Source organism: Euprymna scolopes, chromosome 34 (genome assembly GCF_053919585.1).
Source record: "Euprymna scolopes isolate OS-2025 chromosome 34, ASM5391958v1, whole genome shotgun sequence".
NCBI lineage: Eukaryota > Metazoa > Mollusca > Cephalopoda > Sepiida > Sepiolidae > Euprymna > Euprymna scolopes.
In genome coordinates this window covers 1,443,931-1,460,617 of record NC_136515.1, presented here as the reverse complement: position 1 = coordinate 1,460,617, position 16,687 = coordinate 1,443,931, and the positions used below count along the sequence as shown (strand labels likewise).

Sequence of the window (16,687 nt, the reverse complement as noted above, 5' to 3'; positions counted from 1 at the left end):
TTTCCCTCCCCTCCTTTCCCATAATGTTCACTGGATTTTTTTTTTTTTTTGTTCCCACTTCCCAAGTGTCATTATTGGATACAGACATAAAAGTAAATAGAACCCCCCACCCCACCCCACCTTCATAATTTCTTCATTAAAATTTCTTTGCTTTTAAAAACGGTAAAAGTTTGAAATTATGAATTTTCATTTTGCTTAATATTCTAACATTTATCGTATATGAACCTTTTTAAGTACGACACTGGGCAAAGAATACACCACAATCACCTTGACACTCAATCTCGTGAGATTGCTGAAGTAAGCAACATTTAGCCTGATTATTAAAATGACCATTTGGCATCTGCTCCATGCTTTGAAGCACAGTTGCCTTGTACTCTAAAGCATGGAGTGGGAGCCACCAGGCTCTTGTTTAAGATGTTTTGCATGAAATAATGCTGTGTTCCATACATCTTTCTTCAAAAGATGTAAAGATACTTATAAGGAGCTAACAAGAGACGATTCTCTCAAAGACGAGATGCCTATTCTTTTTGTATGTATAAAGTGCAAAAAATAATTTAGTAGAAAAAGTTAAAATAAATGAACTTTATCAAATTGTTGCAAACCTTGCGATTTTGCTGTTAAGTGATTGGCCAATTCACCCAGTAATGTGTGTGGGGGAGTATTAATGTAATTTTGATGTCCATCAGGACCCACTGACAGCTGTCTTTATAAGAGTGTCTATTTCTTTTATGTCTGTATATGCACACCTACCCTTTCTTGGGAAGGTATTATTTCCACCTTCATTCCCAACTTTGGGTAAATTTTTATTTTAATTTGATTCAATGAATCTGATTCAAAAACATTGTTACCATATTTGGCAGGCGTAAACGTCTCCAACGATTCAAGTCAATGACTTGAAATGCGATTTTTTTTTTTTTTTTTTTTTTAAATTTAATTTCTAATTTAATTTTTTTTTTTATTTTTTTTATTTTTAAATTTTATTTTAGTTGTGCACAACTGAAAAGTTGATTGAATAATTTTGTGGGAGGAATATTTATGTTACCCGCCAATACGCTGAAGGGTTGATATGCCAGGAAAGCAGAATTGTTTTGAAATTTTTGGTTATTTTTTAAAACTATTTCCAATTAAACTGTTTTCTCAAATCATTTGTGCGATTCTGAATGTTAAAAGCGTTTTTTTTTTTTTTTAAGGTTCTATCACTGTTTTATATTTCAAATATTGGCTTTCAATATTTGAAACAAACATCCTATTTTAAAGTAAAGATTTAATGCCTACAATTAACTGCATTTGTCAAATATTTAATATACATACGCACAGGGGTGCATGTTGTATGTGTGCATAGATATACGCATCTACCGTACAATTATTTTGGCTGCTTTAACTGCTTTCAGTTCTTCGGATTGCTGTTCACATCTTGGGCGTTTTAACATTTCAGTCAATGTAAGCACCAATCTTAGGGTGTATCTTGTCAAACTGTTGTACTTGTGAATCCATATGTTAATTTGAATGGAACCCTTTAATTAACAGGTGTAGCATATTCTCATTCCAAGCATTTGTGGTGTAGTGGGTGGAGTATTTGGTAAAATTAAGTTGCAAGTGACTCTAGAGGTTGAAGGTTTAATCGTCACTGTAAACATTAAATACATTTACGAATTACTTGGGACTGAAAGTATAGTAGGCTACCCCCGTAGTAGTAGTATCATATGGGTTAGACTTCTAGATTTTTTTTTTTTTTTAAGCTGAGAGAAATTGTCTTCAGATAGATGAGCTGTAGCATAGTCTCTTTCCAGTCAGCTGACTAGTAGTGTAGGATCAGGTGGTCTGTATCTTGGGGAGGGGTTCCTTGCACTTTGGGGAGTCAATTTGTCTTTACTTGTGTTTTTATTGCAGTGTCTTGTTCTGATCTGGTTTGTGGCTACCTATTGCTTCCTACTATTTGTAGCAAAGTTTGGTCTTCAATGATGTCTCCCTCCTTTGGAACTTTTTTTTTTTTTTTTTTTTTTTTTTTTTTTTTTATTCCTCCTTCCATATCTCAATTGAGTCGAAATTCTTGTGTTGTAGAAGGGCTTTGTTAGATTAGATAAAGAGTTCAGTTAGAAATTCTGTGCAGATTCCCAAGTTTGAAAGAAAGATCCTCCACCCCTCTGGAGTTGGAGATACACCTTAAGGTCAGATGTTATAGTGACCAAAACCTTGTGAAAACTCGGATGAGAATAGTAGTCTGAAGAATACAAATAATCCTCATCTCAAAAAAAAAAAAAATGCAATTTTACATGAAATCAAAACTTACGAGAAAACACTTAAAAATTGGGCTCTGAGAATTTGTGATAAGTCCGTTTTTTTTTGTTTTTTTTTCCTCCCCCCAATTTTTATACCTCATTATTTTTTTTTTTTTCAAACTTATTTTTCTTTCGAATGTTGCGATTAAATTTTCACAGGAAGAGAAACTTCTTACAATTCATATCTATTTTACTCTTTGTTTTCTATGTATTAACCTTTTTAAAATTTTCCATTTTATCATTTTTTGTTGATGTTGCTACAGTTTTTATATCTTGTCCGCCTTTAACTCTTGTATTTTATTTAAAGGTGGAAAGTGTCCGTTAATAGAACCTGCTGCCCCCCTCCTCCCTGAACTGATTAACTTGCTCCTCATCCCTTCCCATCTGCCATGTACAATGGATTTTTTTTATACATGGACTTTCTATTCCAAAATAATACCTATCCGATTGTCTTGTAACACTGTGGTAGGTTTTTTTTTTTTATATACATGGTGCCTAAAAAGAGCTAGCATCCATTTTTTTTTTTTTTTTTTTTTTCCCCCTCCAGTCCAAGCACTTGGATAGCTTCTGTAAAACCAGTTAAGCAGCTGTGGGAGGCGGATAAACAAATACTCAACAATTTAAGTGTAATCATTTAAAAAATATAATACTCAAAGGGTAATATGTTTAGCGTAGTGGCCTAAAAAGTAACCAAAGTTTGAGAACTGAAATTCTTGCTCCACATAAATTATAAAGATAAATAGTAAAACTTTGCTTTGATCCAAATTTTTCATATTGAAAGATGAAATCAGTCTTCTATACATTTCCATCTCCACCCTTGACAGCAAATAACTATCCAATGTGCATGATAACTTTCACACCTCCCAAGAATTGGCTATTCATGCTTGGCAATCTGTTAAAATCATTTCAAAATTGACAGCCAGCTTCATGACAACTTTAAATATTTCTTCAGTCCGCATAAAATCATTGTCATATCATTTACAAGACTTGTTGGATGCATAGAATTCAGTGGCCATTTTGTTTCTAAGACAATGTCTGCACATTACCCTAAAAAAGTATGAATGAACAGTATTCGTAAATAGTTGAGAATCAAATTATGTTTTATGGAAAACTTATATGGGATATAATTTGTATTAATATACAGTTGCTTATATTTTTGTCACATTTTTGTTGCTTGCAAACCATTATATATGAAATTAATGAAAGTTTAAAAAAAAAAAAATGGCTAACGGGTGATCAAACTGACTTGATGCTTTTTTTTTTTCTTCTTTGTACCCCCCCCCCTCTTCATACACACAACTTTGCTTTGGTTTATTTGCGAAACTTAGTACTAGATTAAAACTTCTGTAAAAAAAAAAAAAAAAAATTAATAATTCCTGTTACTCCCCCCCCTCTACTTCATGAGTAGAATTACATTTTCTATAACTTTCACATAAAATGTGACTGTTCTAGCAAGTTAAATTCTAAACACGAAGCGTGTTAAATTTTTAGACAAGTTTGGGTCGCTTAGCAAATATATTGAAGCCTTTTAAAAAATGGTTCAAATCCTGTCAGTTTCATCGCTTTTCATACTTTAAGACTTCAATTAGTTTTTTGTTTTTATACCCCCCCCCCCCCGGGGCCAGGTTTATCTGAGGAATCAAGGGATATGAAATGCTGTAAAAATTTTTTTTTTTTTTTTTTTTTTACACACAACCAACAAATATCTATTTCAATTGGCACTAAATATTAATCTTTCAGATTTATGGAAACCCTGGCCTGCAAGTAGCATAACTTTTTTTTTTATTTTATTTTTTTTTTTTTTAAAGACTAAAAAAAAAATTTATGGCTTCTTAGTTTTTGTCCATGTTTGAGAAGACTAAATTTTTGTTTCTATTTTTAATTTTAATGTTTATTAAATTAATTTTTGGTAGCAATGAAACCTGCCGAAAACTATGAATTTCCAACTAATCAAAGATATTACTGAAGTTTCTAATTTTCATAAATTTATTTTTGAGTCTTTTTACAATAATTAAAAAAACAAAACTGCGTCTCACTGGTCACATCGCAATTCAATGGCAGCAGGTTCTCCATATTTTAACAATTTTTGGAAAAATAGAATTTTCTTGTAATGAAAAAAAATCTAAACTCCAAATGCTGACCACATGAAGGACCATATATTTTATTTATGGTTTTATAGTTGCTTACTATTTTTTTTTTTTTTTTTTTTTTTTTTTTTTTACATTGTTTTGTTTTATGATTTTAGCCTCCATATCTATTAGAAGTAGTTGAATTGTATTTATTAGTTAATCGTTTTTGTATTTTGTTATTGTGATGGCAAACTGTTTTCTTTACTGCTTGGATGGAGGATTTTAATTTTTTAATCTGCAAGAGTCCACTTGTCGCCTGCCTTGCTGCTCAAAAGTTGACTTGACTACTTCCCATTTCCATCAGATATTTTTTGTTATGAAGTCTACTGGATATTTATTGAAGTATAAATTTTAAATTAAATTTTTGGCAGGAAACTGCAGATAATCTTAAAATAGTGCTTGTCCAAAGGCCCTTAAATCCATGTTATGGGGGGGAAAAAAAAAAAAAAAAAAAAAACTTGGCATGGGTATGTAGTGGTCTGTACAAGCCTAAATCTTGTAATCTAAATCAATGACAAAGATATATCAAGGGAGATAATTCTTTTTTACTCATAACACCATTTTCTCATATTAAACTTAATACTCCCCACCCTTTCTAAATGCTTTTGTAAAATTTCATAATTTGCATTTTCTAAAACTGCTGGATTCTACCCCCCCCCCCCCCATTTTTGCATGTTTTACAAATATGCAAGTTTCATATTTTTCTAAATTGAGATGTAGTTTCTATCATTTCAGAATTTGGTATTTGTAATTCAAATTACTTTTTTATCCCATTAAAATTTGTTGCTATATTTTCCTATGACTAATTAAAACAAAAATGCTTTCACTAAGCAATTCTAACATGGTTTCCATTTAGAATTCTACTTTTTTTTTTTTTTTTTTTTTTTTTGTGTACAAATCTTTGTACATTACAGAAAAATGTTAAATAAAAAATCGTAAATTGATCAAATTTGGTTTTCATCGTTTAAACTTAGGAGCCACCCTGTTAAAATTTGCAGGTGACAACTCAATTTGACTTAATTTTTTGTTCAAAAATTGAGAAATTTTTTCTTACATCTACTTGTTCGTTTTTTTTTGTTTTTTTTTTTTTTTGTAGTTCCCTAACTCCCTTGTAAATCGGATTCGTTTTATTCCCCACCCCACAAGTTAAACAAAAATCTTAAGATTTATTTTTATTTTATTTTTTTTTACTCTATCCTTATTTGTAAACTCTTGTAACTATCATGCTCATATCAATTTGGCCTTTATGGCTTTATTAATTTCGTTTTATGGCAATGTTTTCCACAAAAAATGGTACACGAATCTGCAGTCGGATTATGAAAGAATGACTTTCTTTTTTTTTTTTTTTTTTTTTTTGTATAGGTTACAAAGATCCAACTTAAATCTAAAACTTTTACTCCTAGCGAATGTGAGAAACTTAAATTATATTTGGATTATTGTTCTCCTCTTAAAGTATTTTCATGCTTTGGTTAATGTAATCGCCAGCATTGCTCGGGTATATCTTGACAAATTTGGTAATCTGCAAGAAATTGTGAGTGAGCCCCCCCTTAATCCACGGGGTGGTATGATGACCTGCTAGAAGTCGTAGGTAATCTGTAATTTAAGTGTAAACCTTCAGATTAGTAACAAGTGAATGTTCTCTACTCTGCCACAGGTTCTAGTATAAATTTTAAGAATCGTAAACCTACTTTTAAGGTCCTGTTCATCAGTTAGATATTTCGGTACAGTAGAATGCCGGGATACAGCATTAATCCGTTCTGGGTTTGGGACCATAAGGTGAAATCACTGTATGGTTGTGGGGTGGAGGGTCTAAGTAAAATTTTATACACTACATATTTAAAATTAGTAACAAAATACAATACAGTATATAATACACATGTATATAATCAAATAACATCATAAGGCGGGGCAAATACCGTAACTAGGGGCCGGAAAACATTGTATTCCACATTGTAATCTGAAAACATGTATCCTAGGCCACCGTATCCTGGGGTTTTTACTAAAATTCCAAGTGCTGTATATGCTTTGTTTCTCTGCATTGTTTCCAGTCTGTCTTCGGCATGGACCCAAGCAGTGCTGATTCAGGTGTGGTTGGATTGCGAAACCTTTGCTTCACAATTATATGCACAGCTAACATTGCAGGGGTGTCCATTGTCTCTTTAGACTGAATTGAGGCATATTTTTGTACACCAGGTTACATTGACTGAAACGTGAAAATGATACTCAAGATGAGAGCAGTAGTCAAAATAGATTATCAATCCTCATCTCAAATTCAGAAAAACTAAGTTTACTTATTTAGAATTACACTTATGGCGGCATTTAAAAAAAACAAAAAATTAAAAAATACAGAAATGTCTGTACATACCAGTCATGGGATGAAGATGAAAAATTTCAAAAATCACAATCTGACAAAGTAGTTTTCAAGAAAAAATGAAATTTTACTCTTTTCAATGAAGATAAAGAAAGCGTCAAACGAATCCGACAAGGGCAGCAACCCAATGCATGTGGAAACTAAAAATAATCATTACCTCCCCTTGTTCTAGTAAAATGACTTCGTCTGTCACTTTTTTGGTAAAATTTTTATGAAAAATAAAATAAAACAAAACTACTTGATCAATTTTTTTTTTTTTTTAACTGTCTTCATTCCATGACAATTAGGTATAAGTTTAATTTATTTTATGACTATCATAAGCCAATCTGATTAAGCATCAAAATAGGAATTCTTCCATCTGCTGCCATGATTAAAGTTTTTTTTAATTCAGTAATTCCGACTGCATAATTTGGAAGCTACCATTGTAACTTATTAGAATTGACAAATCAGTTGAAACCATTTTATCTGAAAACACCATTTATCGACTACAAAATCTTGTCTCAATAGTGTAGAAGCAATAATTTATCAAATCAAATTATTTTTTGAATTCCCCGAACAAAATATTTTTGAATCTTGACTTGTTAAAAAATACTGTTATCAACTTGGACCAGAAAATGTTGACTTATAAATTTTTTTTTTTTTTGTTTATTTCTTCACTGCTGCAACTCATTCCAAATGATTGTTGATTTAATTACTGCTCTAGATTCTTCTCCCATCCCTCATTGATCCTTACAATTCAACAAAGAATACAAGCTCTACATATCCAGTGTTGCCCAGAATTCATTGCTTGCACGTTTTCTATTAAAAGTACTATTTCAATATAGTTGAAGAATGCAATAGAAATGCGTCAAAAAAAAATATGAAACCAAATTACTTGTATGCCAACACCTCCCATTTATAACAATGTTTTGTCCATTATTCGTGTGTGTGTGTGTCCCCTATTCAAAGTCCTATTTCCGTTAGGCCTTCCAGCCATTCTTGCATCTCCACAGGTAAGAGAAGGTAACTCTGCCTAAAACAAAAGGAATTTGCTCCCCCTGATCATCTATCGTCCAAACGAACTACTCAAATAATTTAAGGGATGCCATTCATATTTTAACCTTTACCCTTACATTTTTCTTTTTGCATAGGGTCACCACTTATCCTTGAGTGGCCACTGGGCCTTGATGAGGATTAATGTGTACCGTAATCAGTGAAATAATATAGTAATTGTTGGTAGTGGAAATTTTGTGAATTTGGTTACTTAAGGGGACGATTCAAGAATTGATTTGGTTTTTAAAATTGTTACCATCTAAACAATTTTCTTGACTGGAATAATTTTGAAGCTGAAGTTGGGAACCTAATCAGTGTGTTTATTTTCTGCCATGATTGTCATGTAAGTTGTTCGTCGCTCCAATGCTGCAAAGAATTCTACATCAAAAAATTTATTTTTGACTGACGAGGGAGGATGCCGAACCTTGCCCACTTATAAAATAAGTTTAACCCTGTATGATCTGGCTGAACTAATTCATTCAGTGGTAAATATACAAACACGCCTTGTACGTATTAGTTCAGTATCTGGGTAGATACCAGATAGCAACTGTCCATGGCTTACATTTTAATATGCTGCCATCTAAAATTAACAATTATTAATCTACATCATAATTCACATCATAAAGAGTTAAATAGATTTGAATTCCTGAAAAATTTATATTACAGAGCCAATTCTATGTACTGATTTCAAGAGTTAAAAAAAAAAAAAAAAAAAAAAAAAAAAAAGCTTGGGTGCTATCAGCTAGAATTGAAACCAAAACCCTATGTGCTCCAGCTACATTCCCTACCATCTGAGCTATTGACAGAAAGATTTAAAATTAAACCACTTCAAGCTTTGAATGAATTTGAATGTGCAGAAGTAATAGAAATGTTAGCAAGTTGAAATGAACATTTTTTTTTTTTTTTTTTTTTTTTTTTTTTTTCCTCTTTTCATCTTGCTGACATTCCTGTATGCATTATTAAAACTAAGATTTTACTTGTTATAAACCAACAATTTCAGTTTAAGGGTTTATCAGTTTAATATTTACGCGTACATGCATACTGTTTACTCCATATAGATAAGTGGCACTCACTTTCAGAAGGTTGAGTGACAAACTTGTAGAGCTTTGCTTGGCCAGCAGTCTTATGGGCTTCTTTTGACTATGACCCCCCCCCCAGCCCTCGGGAGCCATGTGGCCCAGAAGCATACTTGCTAAACTGTCTCGTAGCATTCCCAAAAACACATGTCCTTCAAATCTTTAACTTCCCTTCCAGGGATATGACTGCCTTTTCTATTTTTCAGGGATCTCTTTACTGTTTGGTTCTGGCCATTTGTTAGTGGACATAGTTCGTCTCTCAATGTTCGCTCCACTAAAGATGGTTTTGATTTGTATGGGTTGTGTTGACTTAATCTCTGAAAATTACTTTGCCATCCCAACCTGACTTCAAATGAGGCACTTAATTTTTCAAACCAAGAGAATATCTCTTGGGAGGTCTAACTCTGACCAGTGCAATAACTTAACGTAAATGTTTTTTATATTTATGAACTTTTTTTTTTTTTTTTTTTTTTTTTTTCCCCCCTCTTTCTGGGGGGAAAATTTATCTTTCCTCCTCCTCTTGATCTTCCGATAAGCTGCAGGAGTGAAAGATCCTGATAATTGCGTTTTGAAGTTAATCACTAAAAAAACAAACATAAAATAATCTGAAATAAATGGTTTATTTTTAATTTTAAATACAATTCAGGGCATATGGCCCCGTGACTTGCAGATCTGGCAGAATATAGAGGTAAAATATTAAACTCTAAACATTAAATTATGCCGTATTTCAGCAATAACGCATTGAATATTGTCTTCCAAGTGGTCTATTGTCTGGTTTATAATCAGACATGCGACTTTACGTATCCCTACAGAAAATAATTGAATAGGGTTAAATGGCACGGATGAGGTGATCAATTTAGTTTAATTGCGAAATTATTCAATTTTCTTTTTTTTTTTCTCTCAAATAGATTGTTTCATATGTAAACTCTGCTCGGGTGTCAAGTCTCTTCAGGATGAATTGTCATACCAAGCTGAACTTAAATACCCAGTAGTTGCTAAATGTGTAATTAAAGAAAATAGTTGTCAACTTAAATTTTGCCGCTGCCTTAAAAAAATAATGCATTTTATAGATAAAAGAAACGTCCTTTTTATAAATGTGACTTCTTCTCAAGGAAGACTATAGATTAGGTGAGTGGGGAGGTTAATACCTCTCAAATGTAAGCCTTCCAATCCCTGACGAGGAAACCTTAATATTTGGGTTTATTTTTTTATTTATTTATTTTTTTTTTTTTTCAAAACGTGACCATATCAAAAGATTCATTCAGAGAAATTTTAATGACGGCCACTAAAACTTTACACTTTTATTTTGTAACAAAAAAATATAGGTGGTACTCTTGCGGGGGTTTTTTTTTTTTTTTTTTTTTTTTTTTTTTTTTTTCCCCCTCCTCCTACTTAAAATCCCATAAATACTTAAGGCAGGATGACCTGCTTGGCTGAATGAACAATTTGCTATCTCTTTATAAAATTTGTTATTGTTGTACATTTTTGCTCAAATACAAATCTGGGGACGATTTCATTAAATAAAATGGTCGTATCTCGTTGATGACTTTTAAATTTGGGCTTTTTTTTTTTTTTTTTTTCCTATTCCAAAGATGTTCAGTTTTGGCAATCCTGTTCAGTTCAAACAGGAACAATTTATACACAATATAGATATTAAAAAAAAAAAAAAAAAAAAAAAAAAAATATAAAAACCTGTCCTTATGTTAACTTTTTTTATTAACTTGTATTATTTTGATTATTATACAATTACACTTTTTGTCTTGTTCACTTGTTATGTGTAATCAATAAAGTTTGTTTGCTTTGTTGTTAAAATTTTTCTTTGACTTTTAGTTTTTATTTGAAATTTTTACTTTATTTTTTTCTTGACCCCCCCCCCCCATATTAAAGAATGTTTGTCTTTAAATTTGCAGGAAAACATGGTTGCATGGACCTTCAGGCCAAAATCAGTGTAGTATCTGTTCTCATGCTATACTTAACCTTTTCTGTTCTTGGTCAGAGAAGAATTCCTTCATGAGTGAGAATTTTAATTTTTGTTCCTATTCAGAGAGCCTCTAAAAATGATTGGTATTTTCCCTGTTGTAAAATACTTAAATGTTTAAATTTTTTTTTTTTTTTCCAGATTTGGTATATATTAGTCATTATTTCACAAATAAGTGTTTAGCTACCTTCAGTTAGAATTGAAACCGAAAGCAGAACTGGAGCATTCAAAGCTGATGACGTTACTACTATACCAATGTGACACGCATAGGAATTGATTAAAAATAAACAAAGGAATGTATAACTTTTTTTTTTTTGGGGGGGGGGGGGTCAAAATTAAAAAAAAAAAAAACTACTTTAACCATAAAAGAACGGTCCCTAGTGCTGTTCTGCAACGTAGTTTCAGAGATAGTTTGAAAATATTGACAAGTGTTTTATGAATTGGATTTTGATTTCTTAGCAACTATTTTTACCGGCTAGACCAGGGGTGGGCAAACTGCGGGCTGCATGTGGCCCTCCAAGTACTGAATATTGAATTGTGGTTTTTCTCATCGCTGTGCGGACTGCTGGACACAAGTACGGGCAGATCCTTGCAAAAAATGAAAATTTGGAGATGAAAATATACTTCCGTTAACAATCTAAATTTCTGAAGAAAGAAAAACAAAGTAAAAGAAAACAAAGAAACGTTACGAATTACCCATTAAAAAAAATAAAAATATTGTGGGGACCATAAAATCTGGTGCTTGTAGTCTGGGGTCCAGCCGACCGACCGGTCAAGTCTTAACTCTCTCTCATCTCCGTAACTCCTAAAAGACACTAAAATTTTCATATTTAGAATTCCCAAAGAAAGGACATCATATAAATTCGTTGGCAAGCATTTTAGTAAGTAAAAATATTGACTATTGTTTACATCTGTAATTATGCTAATTTGTTACGAAATTACATAATGGAATTTAAATTTACTACATTTTTGTAAGTCAAACTTTTTAGAATATCAATAAGAGGGTTTTATGCAAGCAAAATATAAAAAATGTAATCAATATTGACCCGTTTTGTCAAATATTTACTTGTTCAAAATATCTTGATTGAAATAATATTTAAAATTTTGCAGGACGCCTACATATTAATATATGTATATTTATTAGTCAATTTTGTACATTTATTACTGATTAAAATAAATTAACTGATTTATAAAATATTTATTAAAACACTTTTAATCTTGTTTTCCATTTTTCTATAAATGACCAAAAATTAATTCAATATATGCAGAAGGTTTTTAAAAGGTAACATTTTGTGGGTGTTTTAATAAAAATAAATTGCAAAAATGTGAATACCAATCGAATTTTCAATTTGTTTCATGCAGTTTCTGTTTTCGATAACTATATTTTGAAGTACTCATTTTACTTTTAATATTTTCGTAAATTGTATCAACATTATGGTATCATTATGGTGTCGATTTTCTGTAGGCTGTTTTTCGGTTGTCACAAAAATGGAACGGAACTTCTATTTTCGTTCTGGTTTACTGATTTTTTTTTTTTAACTAAGAATGCGTGAAAGTCTATTTTAATAGAAAAACAAATTCAGCAAAATAATTTCTTGAAAAAAATATAAAAACCAAATAATTTAAAATAAATTTATAAATTCTATCGTTTAATGTTAATACCAATCAAAAATGGCTTCATTTCCCGTTAATTTAACATTTTTTATTTAAACTTATAAATTCCATTTACATGTTAATAAAAGAAAAAATATTCCCGTTAAAATTAAAAATCAATTTTATTTTTTCGTTTAAAAAATAGGGGTTGTATTACTGTACACATAGATTCGAAAAAGTTGTCAAAAAACAAATATATAACAAATGAATGTTATCAAAGGCAAGATAAGTTATTTTTCTACCTAACTGGATATTCTTTTAGCGTTTTTATTTAATGTAACATGTTTATTCATCTTGAAAAAGTGTTTACCGATGTATTGGAAAACTAAAAATGGCGCCCGATTCTCTTTGACACTGGGGTTTTAACAGTATTTTGTTTAATTTATTTTTAACTCCCTTTTTTTTTTTTTTTTTTTTTTTCCCCCCCCCCAAACTTACTGTTTCAAAAGAGTCGGGCGCCATTTTTAATTTTCCAATACATCGATAAAAACTGTTTTTTGAGCTGAATAAACGTGTTACATTAAAAACCCTAAATACATGCAATTCGGTAGACAAGTAACTTACCTTGCCTTTGATTACATTTATTTGTTTTTTGACAACTTTTTCATGTATGTATGCGTGCATGTCTGTCTACATACATACATGCATGTCTACACTTCCCGAAGGCCAAGTAAAACTTTTTTTTTTTATTTAGTTTAGTTATCTGAATCAATTCAAACATTGATTGATATTCATTTTCTTATTTTCGTACGATTCTTGGTCACGTGGTCAATTAGAAAATTATTTTTAGACACCTCCAAAATTACCCCTTATATGTAACTTCATAATAAATTAATATTATCAATATAACTTCAGTACAATTTTAAAGAAGGGCAAAATAAACTGGTAATTAAAAAAAAAAAAAAAAAAATTTTCATCGTACGAAAATTGTGTTTACATAATTGGCGCTTTAAAATAATCTTCCCCCGTAGTAAGCATTGAAAACATATCCGTTTAACAAATCTAGCAAAAATCCACTAATGGTCAGAGGTTCGTGAAATTTTTGATGCTTATCCATTTTTGATGCTTATCCATTTTTGAATTGACAAAAAAAAAATTACTGAATTGCTATCCATGGAGTCTCTCAATGACACAGCCACTGGAAACGATTTATACAACAGTATCATTAGCAGCCTAATCAGGTCTAGGTTAAGCCTGGATAAACTGGCAAGTATTACAACTGATGGCGCTCCTTCAATCAGAGGCAAACACTGTGACCTTGATGAATAAAATAAAAAAATTAAAAAAAAAAATTTTCCATCGCACAATGTGCAGTCTTTTTACTGCATCATACATCAAGAAAACCTCTGTAAATCATCTTTGAAACTCAAACATGTTATGGATCCAGTAGAGCGTGCAGTGAACTTAAGAGCACGGACTGAAACACAGGCAGTTCCAATGTTTCTTATAAGATATCGAGGCAGCTTTTACTGATGTGCTGTATCATAAATATCCGATGGTTAAGTATGGGGGAAGTACTGAAGAGAATATGGGACGTTAAAGCAGATGTCATGTTTTTTAATATGAAAGAAATTTCTTGACTTTTTAAAAGAAATGGAGTGTGACGAATGAGTTTGTGATTTTGCATTTGCTGTAGACATATTGCAAAAGCTGAGCGAGTTAAATACAAAACTACAACGCAAAAGTGTATTTGCTCATGAATTGTATGTTGAAGTGAAAGCGTTTCAACTTTTTGCCAAGCAGTTTAAAGAGCAAAACTTTGTTCATTTTCCTCTGTTGAAAACACAAGCTGTTACACAAGCATTATCAGACAAATACAGTTCCCACTTGATGGCTCTAAAAGAGGAATTTATCAGATTTGCTGATTTCAAGGCAATTGAAGGACATTTTGATTTGCTCAGCTCACCTTTTGCATGTGACATTGAAACAGCTGCCGAAGAACTACAGGTAGATCTTATTGATTTGCAATCCGACAGCTCTTTAAAAAGTCTCTTTGAAAATAAACCACTAGTCGAATTTTATGCATCTCTGCACCCAGAAAAGTTTAAAAATCTGAAATCTTACAAGGAAGATGTTTATTTGCTTCAACTTACATATGTGAGCAGACTTTTCCATATTGAAGTAAAAGAACAGATCACTTCTCACAGATTTAAATCTTCAGTGTTAAGAATCAGTACAAGCAACTTGACACCTACTTTCAACAAACTGGTAAATGATTGCAGTCAGTTGCATCATTCTCACCGAGTCATTTTGACTCTTCTGTTGCTCAGTTGCTGAGCTATTATGTTTTTCAAATAAATATTTCATACGAAGTTACCGTTTTAAAATATCAATAGAAATGTTTTCCTCTTAAAATTGAGTTACTTTATTTTTAAATAAATATGCTTCATGTGACGGTTCTTTTTTTAATATAGAAATTCGTTTAATTAATAAGATATTTTTTAATCTCTTTAAGCAGTTACTTAAGAATTGCTTTTATTCTTCAAACAAGGTTATTTGTTTTTCAAATGTGTTTCATGTGAAGCTCATACTTAAAATACATATTAATAAAATTGTTTTCTTTTAAAGTTTAAATTTACTGTATCTTTCAAATAAATGTGTTTTATGGGAATCTTATATAGTACTTTAAAATGCTAATAAATGAAAATTAATTATATTTTTCTCTGAAATCCTTTTATTTTGTCTTTCTTAAATATCAATGCGGCCCAGTAAAATTTAGAATTTTTTAATGCGGCCCTTGCACTGAAGTTTGCCCACCCCTGGACTTGACCAAATCGAATTTGTTCCATAAGTCTAAATCCACTATATCAAAAAAGAAAACAGCGAAAAGTTTCTGGAGGGAGGTAGGCTCCTGAAGCCTTGCCCGGGTGTTTGGAGGGGGGGGGGGGTTTAGATCAAAATAACCATGTTTTTAAAAAAAAAAAAAAAAATTGGCCTGGTGTTGAGGTGTAAAAGGAAAAAAAGAAAAGCAGTTTTAGTAGGAAAGTAGGCTTGAACCCCCCCCCCCCCGAAGGTGGAAACGAAATAGAAAAAATCCCGAGACCTAACCATCTCGGCCATGAGAGAGGAAGTGATAAGTGTCTGAAGTTGACATTTATAAAGTGAAATTGACAGGTGAGAAAAGTCGCGTGATGTTTGACCTTGAAACATGACATGGCTACAAGCCAGTTTTCGCTTTTTTTATACTGAACAGTGTAACGAAAACGTGGCAATCGAAAAAAAAAATCTCAAAAAAATTGTGCGTAAAAGTCGGGCAAATTAAAAATAGACGCGACCCCCCCCCCCACACACACACACACACCACGTGGCGACGCAAGAAAAGTGTGGTTGAAAAAAGATGTGTAACGTCAAAGATGAGAAATGTAGTGGAGCAGAAAGAAAAACTGCAACCAGAGGAGATGGACATGTTGCTCTGCAGTGGCAGCGAGAGACGTTTTACACTGGCGAAAGAAAAATGGTAATAAAAAACTTGTGTTAAAAGAAAGAAAAGTCCGATTTATTTTTTTTTTTTTCTCCGCTTATCTCGGCATTGTTTCCAGTCGTCCTGGCCTTCTTGCCACTGGGCGCAAGCAATGCCGATTCAGGAGAGGTGTGGTTGTGGATTGCACAACCCTTGCCTCACAATTACATGCACTACTGCCCCTACAGGGGGTATCCTTTGTCTTTTGAGACTGAACGGAAGCATGGGACAATCCCTACAGTTATGTACCTAGAAAACAGAGCTATTAAGCCTGACATAGTGACAGGAAGGAGAAAGAAGCAACCTTAGTAGAAGTTAGTGTCGTCAATGATGCTGGCTTAAACAGAGCTGAGAGGGAAAACATAACGGAATACAAACATCTTATGTACGCCATGAAAGAAATTAGAATCTTAGGAGAATCTCTGTCATTCCAGTTATTATCAGAGCAGTTGGACTTATTATAAATTTTTTTCAAAACCTTCATGGCAAATATACCTGGTGAACCAAGTGCAAGAGAGATTTAAGCAATTGCACTTAAAGAGACGGTTAGAATTTTAAAAAGATCTCTCGGTTGGAACGTATGAGATAGCAAGTGAATGTTTGGCATCCGGTAGGATGCCTCATTCTCAGCTAGAACAAAATGATAAAAAAGGGGGCAGATAATAAACAGGCTGAATAGGGTTTGACATAGGCGATCAAATATTGGCCC

The 16,687-nt window shown here is 32.1% G+C and overlaps 1 protein-coding gene across 1 annotated transcript; it reads left to right on the top strand.

The window, feature by feature from the left end:
- The first annotated feature begins 6,468 nt into the window (after positions 1 to 6,468).
- LOC145259041 (general transcription factor II-I repeat domain-containing protein 2-like) lies at positions 6,469 to 14,795 on the top strand. Its single transcript, XM_080116668.1, has 2 exons — positions 6,469 to 6,493; positions 14,155 to 14,795. The coding sequence occupies exons 1-2, from the start codon at positions 6,469 to 6,471 to the stop codon at positions 14,793 to 14,795; spliced, it is 666 nt and encodes a 221-aa protein (XP_079972794.1).
- Positions 14,796 to 16,687: the final 1,892 nt, after the last annotated feature.

Excerpts from the sequence above, each read along its gene's own strand:
- LOC145259041 (XM_080116668.1), top strand. The coding sequence starts at position 6,469 with ATGGACCCAAGCAGTGCTGATTCAG. Across the intron at positions 6,494-14,154 it reads CCCAAGCAGTGCTGATTCAG|ACATATTGCAAAAGCTGAGC; the intron begins GTGTGGTTGGAT and ends CATTTGCTGTAG.